We start from the raw sequence: 17164 nt of genomic DNA, 5'->3' as shown, positions 1-17164 counted from the left end.
AAGAATCAATGCTAACTAATTCTGTAATTATGTTCTTGTCTAACTAATTCTGCTAAAGGAAACGATCAGTTAGTATACTTCAGTAGTCAGATTAAATGGAATGAATATCCTGCCTGAAACAGTACTTATTCGCAGAATAAGTTAAGAACTATATTATTTGCGATATGATTCACACCGATTTAAATCGTATAACTTAGTTTATCGGTGAATCTAATATTATTTCTAGAACACACCCAATCAGGCATTACCGGTCAAGTCCAAAACTTTGAGTTATAAGCCTTTGTTATAAAAACAATCTGCAACCAAAAAAAGGTATTGTTATCAAATACGTTGGGGCCTTCCTAACCTATTTTTATGTTGAATATTAATTTGATAGTGTTGATGATTAACAAACCATACGAGAATAGAGTAAGAGAGTGAATATCTGCATCTGTAGGCCTGTAATGAATAGATTTTTTAATATATTTATTAAAAGTGGTGGCTTTATCTATATATTGTGCTTAAATACTTAACGATACTTGAACGGTTACGATTTTCAAGTGGTAAGTACACTAGGCTATATGATGCTGAATATAATAGATTGGCAGATAGATATTACTGGAAGGTAATGTATTAGTTGAATGGACATTTTAAATGATCTCTGTCTGTGCCTAGATAATAATTTATTGACAATCCTCTCGGACATAGGCTAATATACATTACAGTATTGCTATTGCTTGGGGTAATTTTATGTATTCTGTAAACTGTCTAAATAATGTATAATTTGCTAAATATATTTAAACTCTAGCCGTTTTATATAATATTGTTGATTTTTTCTAAATGAAAATACTTAAAAATTAATTGAAAAAACAAGTTTAGGAAATCCTGAAAAATTTAAGAAAACCTTGTAAAAAGTCATACTTGAATAGGTTTACGTGTAGTAATGGCGTTGAACAAAAAAAAAAAAAAAAAACAATCTACAAAAGTTCTGGATGAGCTAATAAAAATACTTGAGAGAGATAAAAATGCTACAAACTCATTTGTAACAAGAAAATGGCCACCACACTTTTCAGTGAACACCGAATTTAAAATCCCATTAAGGGCTAAAAAAGTGTATTTTCTATATATTTTGACACAACAACAGTAGCCTCCTTTAACCCTCTTAGTGTCACTGTCCGATTAATCGAACTTCTGTGGTAGTGCAGAAAAATGGCAATGTCCAGTTGACTTTCGGAATTTATTTTTTCACGCCAAATATCATTTAATATAGCTAATATTTGGTAATATCCTTTACAAGATGGCCTATTCAATAACTATTCAACGTTTGCAAAAAATGTATTCTTTCTCTCTGTAAAATTATATTCTGTAAAAATCTGTTTCAATCTTGGTGTTTACATTGATTGATATAGTTAGTGGGCGTTGGCCAGAATAAATACTGTTAAAACCATGAAATGGTGATTCCTGCATGCATGATGCGGTACTTTGGGATTATACCGACCACACCAGTATGAAGAACACAAAAATATAAATTTATAGAAATAAAACATGATAGAACGAAAAAACAACTCTTTAATTCAAAATTACAAACTTACAAGCATTTCCAGGTATTGTGATCGGTGTTGTTGTCGCTGTTATCTTATCTTTCTCGAGAATCCCGATTACGGCAAGCCGCGCGGCATCACATGATTTGCACAGTACATAATTGCCTTTCCATTACAATTCAATTTATATTTCTGATCAGCCCCTCTAGAATTTGATATTTTACTGATAGGTACTATCTCGAGGGATGTTTTTCTTTCCTTGACAACAGCGCGGGGCAGCACCTTCAGTGCTGCCCCGCGCTGATGGCCAGAGGCACTCGCATTTTGGGTCGCAGAATGTGATCAAGAATAAAAACAAGTTTTGAGTGTTTTTTTAATAAAGAGTTTAGTTTTAGTTTGGTAATATTTGTTTTTGTTGAAGTTTTGTGTTTGGAGAAATGTAGAGGTAAAACACGGAAGTACAACAAAGCGACGCACCAGCTGATCGGACGGCGAGACTCTGCAATCACGTTATCTACTAGACCGCTCGACTTTGACCTCTGTCTGAGGATGGGGAGGGGTTTGCGATAAGACAATTCCTGTTTTATATTTACCAAATATTGTTCTACGCTAATCTAGTAATCAGTAGAAGCAAAATGTTGAATAACGATTCATGTCTGGGTGTGGTCGGTATAATCCCAAAGTACCCATGATGCTTTCAGGCAAAAGGAAAGCCAGAAAAAACCAGTTTTGCTTTTATCTACGAACAGCACTAGGCTACCTCTAATAAGTTGCAAGCTAACCAAAATGGAAATCAAGTTTTTTATCACAAGTAAACCAACCATAGTACGTGAATAGAATGACTTCATGGTGGCATTGACATGGTCGATCAAATGCTATATTTCTATTTGGACGAACGAACGTGAACAGTTAAATTCTGGAACAAAATAGTCTTTAACATTTTTTCTTAAATTGTAGTAAACTTGTATGGTACATTTTGTATACCTTAAACATTGATAAGCCTATAGCAGGAATGGATTTCACTACATTGATTATTGAAGAGTTGCCTGATGTGTGGATTGGTAACCAAACTCCTTTGCAAGTATAAACTGTTTGTAGTATATTTAATATTGAACAAAGTGGAAAGAGAAAAGAACAAGGTGTATTAATAAATTTGTAAAAGATAAAAAAGGTATTCATCCGTTGTACATTAGTAATGCCTGTTAGTGATAAAAAACTAATGTTACTTTTATAAATAATATTTTTTACATAGTTTTAAGTATAAAAAACTTGTATTTTTGGGGAGACTTTATTAAGCGGCCTATACTCGTTATTCGATTGCTATTATCAAACAATATTCAATATGTAAAAATCGTATACAATAAGAAATGTAAATAACCATAACAAGAAGAATCTCGTAAATTACAATTTAAAAAACATAAACTTAACAATGATATTACAAAACCAACTATGGCTTAGACTTAGATATCAAAGAAGCCTTACAATATTACAACTTGTCCAGCTTGATATTAACGAGTAACCGCTTTTGTGAAATGGAGGAAAGAATTCTCTCCATGGGTTACCAGGAGTCAAATCCACATGTTGAAGCCACTTAAACAGTCACTTGTGAGAAATATCTCACATATTTTTCTAGTATTCATCGCTATTTTCAAAGTTTATAAATATGAGTTACTTCTTTCTGTTTATTGTTTACATTAAACTTATTATAACTAATAAGTTGAAATTATATGCTAAATTGTAATATCGAATTATTCCTTCGGATAAACACAATCGAACCATTCGATAATAGAAGTCTAATAACGAGTGTAGGCCGCTTATTAAAGTCTACCCGTATTTTTAAATGGCCAGACTAGAAACAACAGCTATTACACACAAGTCTCTAAGAGTAAACTGTGTGTAGCTTCTACAGTGTCAAGAAATTCAGGATAAAAATATCAGGTAATTTGTAATATGTAATAAATTGTTTTTCTATAAATTTGTTTGTGTTCAAAACTGAATTAAATGTGACCAGATTACTGAAATGTGTGCATACTTTAAATTAAAAAGTGTTTCTTTGGATAAAATAGTTTTTTATTTTATAGGTTTTTGAGTTTAAAGTAAAAAATTTAAACGTTATATATCATTTTTCTTTCTATAGTTATGGCAATTTCTCCAAGGATAAAACTTATTTTTTGGTATTTTATTCATGTAGTATATATTGTTAATAGTTGTTATTGTTATAAGTAAAACAAAAACTAATAAAATATTGTCAAATATTAAAAAGATAGACAATTTAGTACACCACTGCATAAATGTTCCAAAGGGAGTTGGCATTTCTGGGCAATGAACTGCAAAAATGGTGTTTCATTGATGTGCAGGTGAAGGACTGATGTACCACAGGGATCCATTTTGGGCCCTTTATTATTTATTATGCATATCAACGATATTGTAAACTTGATAAAATATAACGTACATAAAATATAAATCAGTAATAAATATTAGTTAATTCTAAGGATAGTAATTGTTTGTTTCTTTTCAGGTGGTTTCATGACTACTCAGATGACTAGCCTATAATTAGACCTGTGTTAAACAACGGTCATAAAAAGAAGGGTAGATAATTTTTTAAATGTTCAAAAATATGAAGTTCTATTTTCATCCTGCCAAACTGACTCGGATAAGAAGAAATTTGTTTGCTACCCAAGTGGTCAACCACGGTGGTCAGGTTGTCTTGTCAAGTGAAGTGGCAACTCATGTTATTGTCGAGGAGACAAGTGATCATTCAGGCCTCCCGGTCTCTCTGTGGGCAGGCGATCCGGTTGTGGTTGGTACGCTCTGGCTAAGCCAGTGTCTCAAGAAGCAGGCAGTTCAAGACCAACAGCCGTATGTTGTCAGCCAGCCAATCCAGAAACGTTCAACCCCTTCTCCTGAACCACCCACCACTTCAAAAAAACCAGCCACATCAGATGTTGTTGTTGAGGTAATTTCATTTCAAGAATATATTTTATGTGTACATGTAACATTATCCAACATGACTGGCTTAGGTCACATCTTTGTGAACGAAGCGTAGTATGTAGTGTATCTTTATGTTTAACCCTTGCACTGGCAAATTCAAAATTTACAACATGATCTACTAATTATGAAATAATTCTGATAATCTTCTCCTGAGTTGGATTGAAAGTTATATAATTGTAATTGGCAAATTTCATGCTTTTTCTGTAGCATTCACTTTTTATCCATAATTAACTAAATCTTATAATAATAATAATCTTTATTGTATAGAGACAATTAACAACTGCATTGCATGCTTCAACATAGTAAATTAAGAAAATCGTGTTTTGTCAGTATAAAAGCTTTACAATTTCTCTTTTATATCAGAACTCGTGGGTTCCATTGTTGCTTATTGTTCTCAAATATTTCAAGAATTTTCCTCCTAGCAGCCTATCATGAACTCATCCATAGAATAAAACACCTTTGAAACCAAAAGGTGTTTAAGATCTGATTTTTTTTTGGTTTATTGAGTTGTTTGATACCATCAAGGAAGCCTATTTATTTATTTCTATCAAGGAAGTCTAACACTAACTTAAGATGGCAAGATGTCTCTTATTCTTTACTGATGGACATCCTTGTCTTGTACCAACTCAAATTTGAGTCAGCAGAACAGGACAACCTTGAGAATATAAAGTAAAGTCAGTAATCCAAGCTCCCTAAAGGGTCTTGCACAACTATCTGGAGTTCAATTTTAAAAGAATTCTGACAGCTTCTTTTTGAGAGAAAGTTTCAAGTTTAAACAAGTCCTTTTTACATGGGAATTTAATTACAGCATGGTACTCAATCTTGAGCATTGCAAGATGACACCAATTACTTTAATGTCAGAGACAGACTGGCAAACGATAAGAAGTTTACATAGACTCCCCCAACACAACTGCTCCCAACTAGCTTGAAGGAGAAGAAGTAGAGCAGGCTGGAAACTTACATACCTTACTTACTATTTACTTATGAAAGAGTTGATCTGTGATTATACCTCTGTCTTGGGTGGTTAACATCAGAATCAGAATAATCTTTATTTATAATCTTAGAGATTACAAATGGAGTTAATTTTACAATTTGTTGTTATTTGAAATTACAAATAAAGTAAGAAAATATGAAAGGTAATGGTTATATTGTTCTCTGCATGCATTCCTCTAGTGTGTAGAATGGGTGGGTCCTTAGCCATTCCTGCAGTGCCAATTTCAAGGGTTTCCCCTTCTTCAATTGCAGCTCTGGTGGTCAATGGTTGTAAAGTTTCCTACCATTGTATGATGGCTTTCTTTCATACAGTTGAAGTTGGTGGGTTTGGAAGGTTGTAGAGACCAGATTGCCTTGTGTGGTGTTGGTGTATATCTCTGTTTCTGGGTAGTTCTGCTACATCCGTATTAGCTTGTGGATGTAACTTTAGCAACTTTCTGCACCCTTTTATCAGCCATGAAACATCAACTTTGGTTAGTACTCTGGTTAACTCTAAGACTAATTTATTGGCTTTTACAGAAGTACGCATGCTCCCAGTCGTCTTCAGCCAGTGATGCCTCATGTAACGCTGTAGTGTTGAGTCAACTGAGAAGGCTAGCAGATACCTACAGAGCTAGAGGAGATCAGTGGAGAGCACATGGGTACGAGAAGGCCATCAGTGCGATTCGTCGCCATGGAAAAGAAATCACCTCGTCTGAGGTACAGAAAATGTCACAACTGCAATTAGGCGTGCTAATTTTAATACTTAGTGGATTGAAGTTTGATTGATTTCCAAAATATTGCTAGGCTATTAAATTTTATGATTGATAATAATATTGGAATTATCACTAAATGGAAATTGAAAGCTATTTAAAATTAAAAAGCTATGTAAAAATAAAAACATCACATTTTACTTATATCTTTGTGTTTAGGAACTGACAAGATCTAAATTAATATGATTGTCAATCACAGTGATTATTGAATTTTGCACAAGTTAACCCTTCCCACGTTGTAGTCGGTTACATTGTTGTCATGAGTGCGTGTCTACTACGTATCTCGTTATTATTCTTCATCATGTGGTAATGTTGTGATTAGTTTGAAATATTTATCTTGTTTTGTAGTGCAACAAGGTGTATATAATTTAATTTAAATTTATTTGAAATAAACAGTTAATTGTAAATAGTTCTTTTTTAATTTATCAATAAATACACTAATTTTACGTAAAATGCCCTGTTTTATATTTTTTTCCTTTTAGTTTTATAATTTTGCTATAGTAAAAAATTAGCTCTGAACTTAAAGGAAAAAACTCTTTTTACTTGTCTTGGCATTATAGGAAAGTTAATGAATTTATTAGTGGCGTGTGAAGGGTTATATTAGAGTAAATACTTGAACACGAACGTTAATTAAAAAAAATTAATCTCCGTCAAACAGTTCTGTAGTGATAGTCTACATTTATTCTGATAGGATGTTGTTAAAATCTTCAAAAACAACTTCACAGTTCGTTTTTACCAATCCATGACAAACATTTTAATATTTTCATTTTCTCATTTCATCAAAAATTAAGGAAGGCATCATTATTTCCATCCAAAAATGTAATTGCTCAAACACAAAGTATCAATCAATCAATCAATCAATCAAAGAGAACTTTATTCATATACATCGAGTACAGAATATGTGTCAATATGTATGTAAAAATTTTATCTAGTTTAAAACATAGATCAAGATAAAAATGTCATGTCCAGTTTAAAAATTCCTCGATGGAGTAAAACGTCCTGTCAGCAAGCCATGCACTGAGATTCCTCTTCAACGCTGACTCTCTTGTTATACTCTTGAGGTGTCTTGGTAGGAGATTGTAAAATTTTGCACCTGCATAAGATGGCTTCTTGGTAGTCATGGTGAGTCGATGAGGTTGTAAGACGAAGTCTGTCACATTGCGGGTTCCATATGAATGAATTTCGCCCAGTCTATTGTAATCAGTGTTAAATACATGTAGAATGGTTTGTTGTATGTAAAGAGCCACCACTGTCTGAATTCCAAGGTCTTTGAAAGCACTTCTGCACGAGTCAAGATGATTTAGACCTGCCAATATTCTTACCGCTTTCTTTTGAAGTTTTAGAACTTTAGTCATATTTCCTATACTTGATCCTCCCCATATTATCAAACCATACCTCACAACAGACTCAAATAGGGCAAAATAAGCAACCCTGGCCGTTGACAGATCTGCAACAGACCTTATTCTTTTTACAACATACAGGGCAGTACTCAGTTTCCTGCACACCATGTGCACATGAGGGGTCCAGGACAGATGTTGGTCAATGATCACTCCTAGGTATTTGGTCTCGTCCTCTACTTCCACCATTGGCAACCCCTCGGTTAAGTTTGCAGCTCTTGTAAACAGGATTTGTTTAGTTTTGCTGTCATTTAGTGCAAGATCGTTCTCTTGACAATATTGTTTTGCCATATTGAAAGCAATGAAGGCCTGACAATCTAACTCATTAGGGCCTTTTTCAGCAAGTATAAAAGCTGTGTCATCAGCGTACATTGTGGTGTGGGCTTGCTCCTTTAGGTAATCTGGGAGGTCATTTGTTACCAATACATACAATACTGGACCCAGTACTGAGCCTTGAGGGACCCCTCTTGTTATATTGAGGGGTTTTGACCTAGCATGGTAAACTGTGTTATTAGCTGTATATTTCAGCTCTACTAGTTGAGTCCTGTTCTTCAAATAACTATTAAACCAGTTTATTGCATTGCCTTGGATTCCTAAAGTCATCAGCTTAGTAAGAAGTAAATTATGTCCCAGTGTGTCGAAAGCTTTACTTAGATCCAAGAAAATAGCAGATACTATTTTTCCAGTTTTCAATTTGGTCAATTACATTCTCAAAGAAGTCAGTGATAGCTGTGGTTGTAGATTTAGAGGATACAAATCCGTGCTGATGTTTACTGGAGCAAATTATTGTCCATGAGGTGGGTTATTAATCTTGTTAAAACGATTTTTTCAAATATCTTTGAGATGGTTGATACAAGAGATATTGGTCTAAAGTGGCCAGCTTCTGTGCTTTGTGGTTGTTTCTTAATAGGGATTATTTTGGCAATCTTGAGGTCAGCTGGAAAAATACCCTGAGCTAAGGACTTGTTCATAATATCAGTCAGAGGCAGTGTAATTTCATCAACACAGTGCTTAAGTAAGATAGATGAGACATCATCTATGCCTGCTGATGGCTTTGATTTCATTGCCATGATGGTTTTCTTAACTTCTGCCTGTGTAGTGCTATGAATAACAAATTCAGGTGCATTGGTGGTGCATTGAGGCTTCCTTGAGATATCTGAAGTTTGACCTGCTTCTTTTAGTGTTATCTCAGCTATAGTTGTAAAATAAGTATTTAGGTGCTCAGCTATTTCGAATGGATTGTTTAATTTGTTGCCATTGACTGTCAATTCAAGTGGAGTGTCCTGTTTCTTCTTATGGCGTTCATTATTAATTGTGTCCTAGACTGCTTTTGACCTGTTTTCTGAGTTGCTTATGCGGTCTACTATTGCTTGCCTTTTTAGATATTTCAGTCTCATATCATAGGCTTTTTTCTTTTCTGCTGTTTGGGTTTTAGCAGCTACGCAACCTGTGGTTTCTTCTCTATTTAAGGCTTCTAAAAACTCGGTCTTCAGTCTTTGAGCTTCTGGATCATTAAAGTGACAAGCTCTTGCATTACGCTTTGCTTTGGTTTTTTATAAGGACATGTTAGGTTCATTGCAGAGTTAAGTATTTGGCTAAAATTTCTAAAAGCAGTGTCCACAGCTGGTGCATTAAACACTAATCCCCAGTTAAGTCCCTTTAAGTAGTCACTCAGGCTGTCAAGGTTATTTTTATTAAGATGTCTTCTAATTGAATAAGTTGTGGGAACAGGTGATTTCTTCAGATTCGTTGAACACAGCTGTGCGTTGTGATCCGAAAGCCCTGTGGTCAAGACATCTACTGTGACTTCTGGTAAAGGGATGTTGGAGCAGACACAGTCAATTGATGTTGATGTAGTGCTGGTTACTCTGGTAGGTGGCAGTGATAATCTCCTAACACCATATTGTGCAAGAGCGTCATTAAGTTTCAAACAGGGACTGTCTTGAACTAGGTTGTCCACGTTTATGTCGCCAATTATAATGCTTTGTTGAAAGGGGATTGTGTTCAAGATCTCTGTTAAGTGATCGATTGCCTCATCCAAGTTCCCAGATGGTGGTCTATAAACACCCAACACATAGATGCTCTTTTGACCTTCTTTGATTTCTATAAGTTGGGTCTCACACATCATCTCTAGTGCTGGAATTGTATCAATCCTGTTGTATAAACAAGTGGTGTTAAATGTTGTAGGAAGTTGCAAGCCTAGAGGGTGTCGGAGCCAAAATGGCATCCAAAGTGATGGAAGTTTTATCAACGGGTAAAATCCGCAAGGTGGAAGAGCTATGTGAGACGGAGGAGAGTCGAGTGTTGGACCTGTTCAGTGGCATCTGGGGGGCAGGACCCGCTACTGCCAATGCTTGGTATATAAAGGTTACAATTTACAAGTTTTTCTCTGTTTAATGCCCCGTTCGCAATAAACGATTTAAAAGGATGTGAGGATTGATATAGAATTTTGTCATTGTTATGTGTTTTTTAAAAACTAACATATTGATTTCTTAGAGGTGCTCTTTCCTGAAGAGGTGGAAACCCTAAAATCAAGTTTCTTTTAACATATATATCGGTTTGACTTGATTAAATATGTTTTTTCAAAATCTACATCTAATAAAGCCCATTAATGATAACTATTTACATAATACCAGAAATAATTTCCCCTTAAAATCTAGTTTATTTTAATTAATATCATATTTTAAGTTAAATTAATAAATATACAACATTTGGCACAACATGTCGAGTGTCTGTGCCCGGATTCTACTTCCTCCGTTGTCCTCATCTTGCATGTCCGCGTTGGTTATGAGGCTTGTGGTAACTTGGCTCATACCAATGTTGTTGAAAGTATCAGGAGCGTTGGCTACCATCCAACATATATGTCTCTCCAATTGTATTATTATTATTATTATTGTTGTTACAACATCCTAATTTTAAAGATGCATTACTTTTTTATATTGAAAGGTGTATTATTATCATCCATAATAAATTTTAATATTTTGGGTCTGATTTGTTTCAGGGTCATAGAACGCTGAATGATTTAATTGAGAAAGAAACGCTAACCAAACAACAACAAATTGGGATAAAATACTATAAACAGTTTTCAGAAAGAATGTCTCGGAGTGAAGTCGAGGAAATTGGGACAGAAGGTGTGCAAATGTTTCAATGGTAATTGAATATAACCCACAAAAAATAGAATACAGACAGGTATTTCTGATCATTATGGGAAGAGAATAAAATAAACGTCCATTTCACATGGTCTGACTAGTAAGATACGTTTTCTATCAAAGTAGTAGACCTGGAAACCTTCAGAATCACAGATTAATGTCACAGTAGAGATGTCTGCTGAGAAATCAGCTTTGGCTTTTGGAGAGTTAATAATTTTATGTACTAATCATCCCAACAACTGGTAATCAAATAGGGCCCACAATTGGTGTTCTATTTTTTCCAACCTTGTAGACTTTTTCAAACATTCTTTAAAATGATGAAAATGTATCCTACCTTGCTATGTTCTTCACTGTTGTACTCAGTATTAATTAGTGATAAAAATTGATATTCGCATGAAAATAAAATTATTTGTAGGATTTGTTTTTTTACCTAATCGAAAAAGAATGTTTATAAAAATGTTTGTTAGAAGGGCAAACAATCTTGTGCTTGTACATTTTCACTTTTTGTTGGCAATGAATAATTTGAATGGAGAGAACCGTGTTTTAAGTATTTGCTCTATTGTATGTTATATGAAGTGGAATGCCACATTTTGGAAACCGGAAGCTATCCTCTTCTTCAACTGTCCAAATGTAAGACATAAGGCTAATCATGCATAAAAATTAACAAATTAGTAAACCTGGAAATGAGCACACCACAATCATACTTTACAAGAGAATATTTGTACGTAAAAAATAAAAAATTTCCCTAAGCTCATGTCCAAAAGTCTGGAGAAGCACAAACAAAACCAGTAGTTTACTAGGGTGGAGAGAATAAGGCAAAAAAGTTGACCAGTCCCTCCTTAAAACCAATTTATTCTTAAAAATATAATAGTATAAAAATTGGTTTATTTATAGTTGTTAACAAATTCTTTGTTAAAATGAATCAGGTGACGGAGGCTGCCCTACGAGTGGATCCCTCGCTAACCACAATGCTCTGTGGGTCATACCGAAGGGGCAAGGTTACGTGCGGTGATGTGGATGTGGTTGTCATCAAACCGGACAGACTGAATTCAAAAAATATCCTTACATCAATTTTGGCCAAGCTGAAAGAATCAGGTAAGTTTAAAGGGTCCTTTTTGAAAAGATGCTTTGTTAAATTGATTCTTAAAAAGTAATTCTGGTTCATTTTACTAGTTACAACTCTTCTATTCTGAAAATAATCTGATATTGTTGTAGTATTGACATCTTTACTTGTGATAAAAATAAAGATACAATTGGCATTTAAACTTCAAAATTTCATATTTTAAATTATGATTTTTAACACGCTTTTATTAGCTTCGGTTGTATCTATGTAACGGAATCTTTGAGCATAATTTTCACCAATTTCCAGTAGTCTGATTAATGTGAAACTTTGCATACGTATCAAGGGCCGATGACGATGCAATAATTTGATCATAGTTTTCCATTATCCTTATTAGGACCACCAGGATTAATAAATTCTTTTATAGATCCTCTGTGATAGAGGTAGCGCGCGATCTGCGCTAACCCAGCGTTCAAGTCTCCATTCAATCTGCGCTAACCCAGCGTTCAAGTCTCCATTCGTCTCGGATGTGCTTGACTCTCTTAATATTGTAATATTATAGTAGTCATCCAGTCTGCCATTTACAGTGGTTTCCTTGACAGCCAGATCTCTAAGTACACGATCCATGCATGTCCTTTGTTTAGTATACTACATAATACAAATTTGAGTTGTTGCTTAGGTGTTTCAAACAGCCACAGTTCCTTGGTAGCTTAGATGCAAGCCTTTGAATTTTACGACAGTAATTAATCTAAAGAGAACTGCGAAGCTCCGAGTCTCCAGGGATTAAAGCCGACATCTTAAGTGCAAGCTCGAGGAGTCATATTGAGGCGAGCAGGTTGCTATTTCCCCGTAGGTAGCTATTAATAGGACAGAACATTTAATGGGGCACCGATGACAGAAACGCACCAAGCGGGCAAAAACCTGTCCGACCCGACATCCTTGATCTAGGCTCGCGATAGTTTGCTGCTGGACAAGCCTATGTAGCACTTAGTCGTGTAAGATCTTTAGACGGTATTCGGATTGAAGAACTTGATTGCTCTAAGTTAACAGGAAATACCCCATGCAATAGTGAAGCTTTAAATGAAATGATGAGATTGCGGAATGATTCGTAAGAAATACCACATTTCCACAAGAAACTAATTGATACATCAAACTAAAAAATGAAAAATAAATAATAGTTTAAAAAACTAAAAAAAACACGCTTTTATAGCTTAACCAAACTAAAAAATAGAAAATAATTTTTAATTACAAAGAGTTTATATTATGGTAGTAGAAGGCAAAACAATCATTCATAGTCAATCACCTCAAAATAAAATTATAATAAAACTTAAGTTATTAACAGAATAAATTAATTCAGAGTAAAAAGCGTGGGGTGCATTATACTACATTTCATAAGTCTCCTCTCAAAGATAATTACTGATAGAATGATTTTAATATATCAAGATAATTACAGATATTTAATATATCAAGCACCCCACGCTTTTTACTCTGAAATAATTTATTCTGTTAATAACTTAAGTTTTATTATAATTTTATTTTGAGGTGATTGACTATGAATGATTGTTTTGCCTTCTACTACCATAGTATAAACTCTTTGTAATTAAAAATTATTTTCTATTTTTTAGTTTGGTTAAGCTATAAAAGCGTGTTTTTTTTAGTTTTTTAAACTATTATTTATTTATGTAAATTAATTGCTCAGTTAAAATACTAAAATTTGAATGAACAATAGTAATGAACAAAAACGCTATTAGCAAAGCAAGAATGCATTGAAAGTCGGTTTTCAAAAACCCACCAATACACAGACTGGTTCAAACTCCATGAAGAACAAAATGAATGGTTAATTCTTTGCCAGTGACATTTTTATTATTCACTTCCAAAATTAGTTGTCATGTATGTTTAGGTTTTATAACGGATGATCTGGTGAGCCTGGAAAAGAGCGGAAACCAGAGAAAATATCTTGGAGTCTGCAAGTTGCCTGGGGATAACAGAATAGTAAGATCATTGCAGTTACCTACAAACTCGTACATTTCCTTTGCATAGCAGTACAGCATATCTGAACTTTTACATGTTTGTTCAATGAGTTAATTCAATATTCAATTAAAAACTAGAACTACCTAGAAAAAATCATCCAGTTTAGTAAGTTTACTTTTGATGTTTCACAATTAGTAATTTTTTATTCAGTATCATCTTTAATAATTATTATGTACCATTTTGTTCAATAAGGAGTGTAGAATATTAAAATATTATAATGTATTGTATACATGTATTCATACATTACTTCTGAACACTAAAGATGTAGTTATTACAAATTTTTAGATTTTGTATTAGTTATAATAATTCTGTTACATTACAAACATTTCAATTTGCAGAATTACAACAACCAAAAACGTAAGAGTAGGAAAAACAAATTGTAGATATTAAAAAAATGTTATACTATAATGTGTTCAGAAGTAATTTTCGATTGCTGAACAGAATTTGTGTAACCTGTAATATTAAAAAAGGAATTTAAAAACATGTTGTACATGTGTACAATATTTGAAAATAGAATATTTGGTTATTAAAAAAAAAATAAACAGAAATATACAAGTACATGATATACACACACACAATAATAATAAAGAAACACTGGGCATTGACAATACAAAATATAACAGAGAGGAGTAAGTATGTTTCAAATATAATTAATTGGTGGTTACAAAAATAATTTGGGATTTCCAAAATAATAAACCAAATCTCCCTACAATACTCATGAAACATTTGTTGTTCCTATTTATCCATGGTTAAATAAATCAACAGAGAAACTCGTTTATGTTACTCAAAAATTTATTTATTTGACTTTGAGTCTCTATGATAATTATTAAAAAATTATCAAATTTTTCATGAAATATGTGGTTAGAATTTAGTTTTAGCTGAATGGACTTATGCTTTATCTCACAGTACGTAATAATATCAGTATTGAAATTTGTCTATTGTAATATTTTTAAATTCCATAAGCAGTGTTGTTATATGTAATTTTGCCACAGCATCGCCGCCTGGATATATTTGTGGTGCCTGAATCAGAGTCGGCATGTGCCATCATGCACTACACTGGGTCTGCGCTGTTCAACCGTTCCATCCGGCAGCTCGCTGCCAAGAGAGATATGCACTTGTCTGAACACAGACTAGAGGCAGGAGTTATTCGACAGGTGTGTGTTTGTTCCATTTTAATTCACCTCCATTGTTGTTAATGAATTTTACTATCATAGCAGAAAAAACAGGTCATGATGAAGAGGATTTAGACTTTTAATACCAAAGTAATTTTTAATAAATATGGTATGTTTGTATTAATTAATTTACCCACATTAGAATAAATAGTAATACACTCTTAGTTCTTTCTAAAACCGGATTGCAACGTTAGTAAAATATTTTTTTCACCAATTTATTTACTCAGCTGTATTTATTCGTTTTTAATTTTTGGAATTTGTGGTATATTGCTTATAATGTCACATGTGCACGGTTTTATACAAAAATTAATAATTATTGAAATAAATTAGATTTATTATTATTTGCTAAATGTTTAGTGAAAATTTTTCACCGAGATGTTTAGTAATACTAAAGTAATTGAAACTGTTGTTGGCAGGGCTCAGAAATACAAAACAAAGGACGTGTTTTACCGACACCAACAGAGGCATCCATCTTCGAACATCTGAACTTGGAATACCGCCCTCCAGAAGAAAGGGACCATTAGTTTTAATTTAGAAGACTATTTACATAAATCATTAATTTGTGTTAAGAACATTTTTATTTATTTGTGTATAACCTTTTAATATCAAATATATTTTCTGACTCCCTTATTGGTATTATACTATGCAATATATTATGTTATAATCCGAGATTATCTACTTTAATTTTTAAAATCTTTTATAGAGTACAACATTTTGTTCATGTGTATATCACCTATTGCATGTATGGCTGTGTTCATAAGTTTGAAAAAAATTCTGTTAGACTATTTTTATGTACTGTATATATAAAATTTTTTTTAAATTTTGTTACCATAATGCATGATTAAATGGTACGATACTGCAAATAACAGTGTGATAAAATGCATTTACCACTTTAAAATGTTATCAGTGGAAGTTGGAAATATTAAATAATAGCATGATTTTTAACCTGCAAGCTATTATACTATTTAAAGAATTGTTTATAAGATTATTTTATTTTATACATCACGGTATATTTTCTGTCAAAATTGATTTTAAACTAAGGATTTATTTGTTATGAAAATAGTTTTTTATTGTTTACAGGTTATACTAAGTTGTATTACAATTTTATTAGATTAATATATATTTCTTTAAAACAATGTCGAGATATTTTTCTTATTCCTTCTTCCTAGAAAACGTTGAAAAATAATGTAATTTGGACACAAGAACCTTCACGTGGTTGTTTCTGTTATTTATCACTAGTCTCACACTATCCTACCATTTTAATTATTAACTAAAAGTTAATAATAACTTTAAATTTACTTTATTAGTCCTATAAACAGAGATGATAAACTAACACAGTGAGGCATACAGCAATACATTGAACTTTGTTGAGCTCGCCCAAACATGCATTATACATTATGTTATGAGCCAAACATGTCACAGTTGAGAGTTTGTTTATAAAAAGTACTGGCTTTGTTGAAAAAGTACTGTTGGAATTGAGGAGTATTAGGGTTGGGACTAAGTAAATTAATACAAATCTATTCCTATTGGATTACTATTTTTGTTTTCCTTTCAATTTCTAACATTGAAATTACATTAAATGTACAGTTTAATTTAACGCTAAAATTATAACAAAAATATATCCTTATATACGTAATAAAAAAATAGGTTACCCACTTTGTATCACATATTTTTAATACGTTTTCATTGTGGGAAAATTCCTTCAAACAAAATCAGTAATATTTTGCGTGGCTAATGAAATAAACCACGTAAAATAAATATTAAAAGACCATTAAAAAAATCGCACTTAAAAGGGATCGACTTCACACAATGAGTGGAACAAAATATACAAGAATTGCAGTGGTTATGAAATAAATAATGTTGGCTATAAATAGAATTAGACTCATTGTGATATTATATAGACTAGAGAATGTATAAAGAATATTTTTTTTATTAACCTACTCCCTTATTCGATTAAGTTTGAGTCCCACAGGTGGTAAAGAGACATCCGTAACATCAACACAATATTTATTAATAAATATTATAGCTCTTTGTATTCTTTTTGGTTTTAGTTTGATTTGTTAATCTTATATTTGTGACTGGTATTAGGAGTAAGAGTA

The 17164-nt window shown here is 32.9% G+C and overlaps 2 protein-coding genes across 2 annotated transcripts; both read left to right on the top strand.

The window, feature by feature from the left end:
* Positions 1-324: 324 nt before the first annotated feature.
* On the top strand, positions 325-10767 carry LOC124372884 (DNA polymerase lambda-like). Its single transcript, XM_046831295.1, has 5 exons — positions 325-542; positions 4039-4476; positions 6024-6203; positions 9841-10010; positions 10655-10767. The coding sequence occupies exons 2-5, from the start codon at positions 4126-4128 to the stop codon at positions 10668-10670; spliced, it is 717 nt and encodes a 238-aa protein (XP_046687251.1). The 5' UTR covers positions 325-542; positions 4039-4125; the 3' UTR covers positions 10671-10767.
* A 965-nt stretch (positions 10768-11732) lies between these two features.
* LOC124372883 (DNA polymerase lambda-like) lies at positions 11733-17136 on the top strand. Its single transcript, XM_046831294.1, has 4 exons — positions 11733-11897; positions 13763-13854; positions 14886-15047; positions 15482-17136. Exons 1-4 carry the CDS (start codon positions 11771-11773, stop codon positions 15587-15589), a joined length of 489 nt encoding a protein of 162 aa, XP_046687250.1. The 5' UTR covers positions 11733-11770; the 3' UTR covers positions 15590-17136.
* The last annotated feature ends 28 nt before the right edge of the window (positions 17137-17164 follow it).

This window comes from Homalodisca vitripennis, unplaced genomic scaffold (genome assembly GCF_021130785.1).
Source record: "Homalodisca vitripennis isolate AUS2020 unplaced genomic scaffold, UT_GWSS_2.1 ScUCBcl_4280;HRSCAF=10369, whole genome shotgun sequence".
NCBI lineage: Eukaryota > Metazoa > Arthropoda > Insecta > Hemiptera > Cicadellidae > Homalodisca > Homalodisca vitripennis.
The sequence above is the reverse complement of the archived record's forward strand: the minus strand, read 5'-3'. Positions and strand labels throughout refer to the sequence as shown.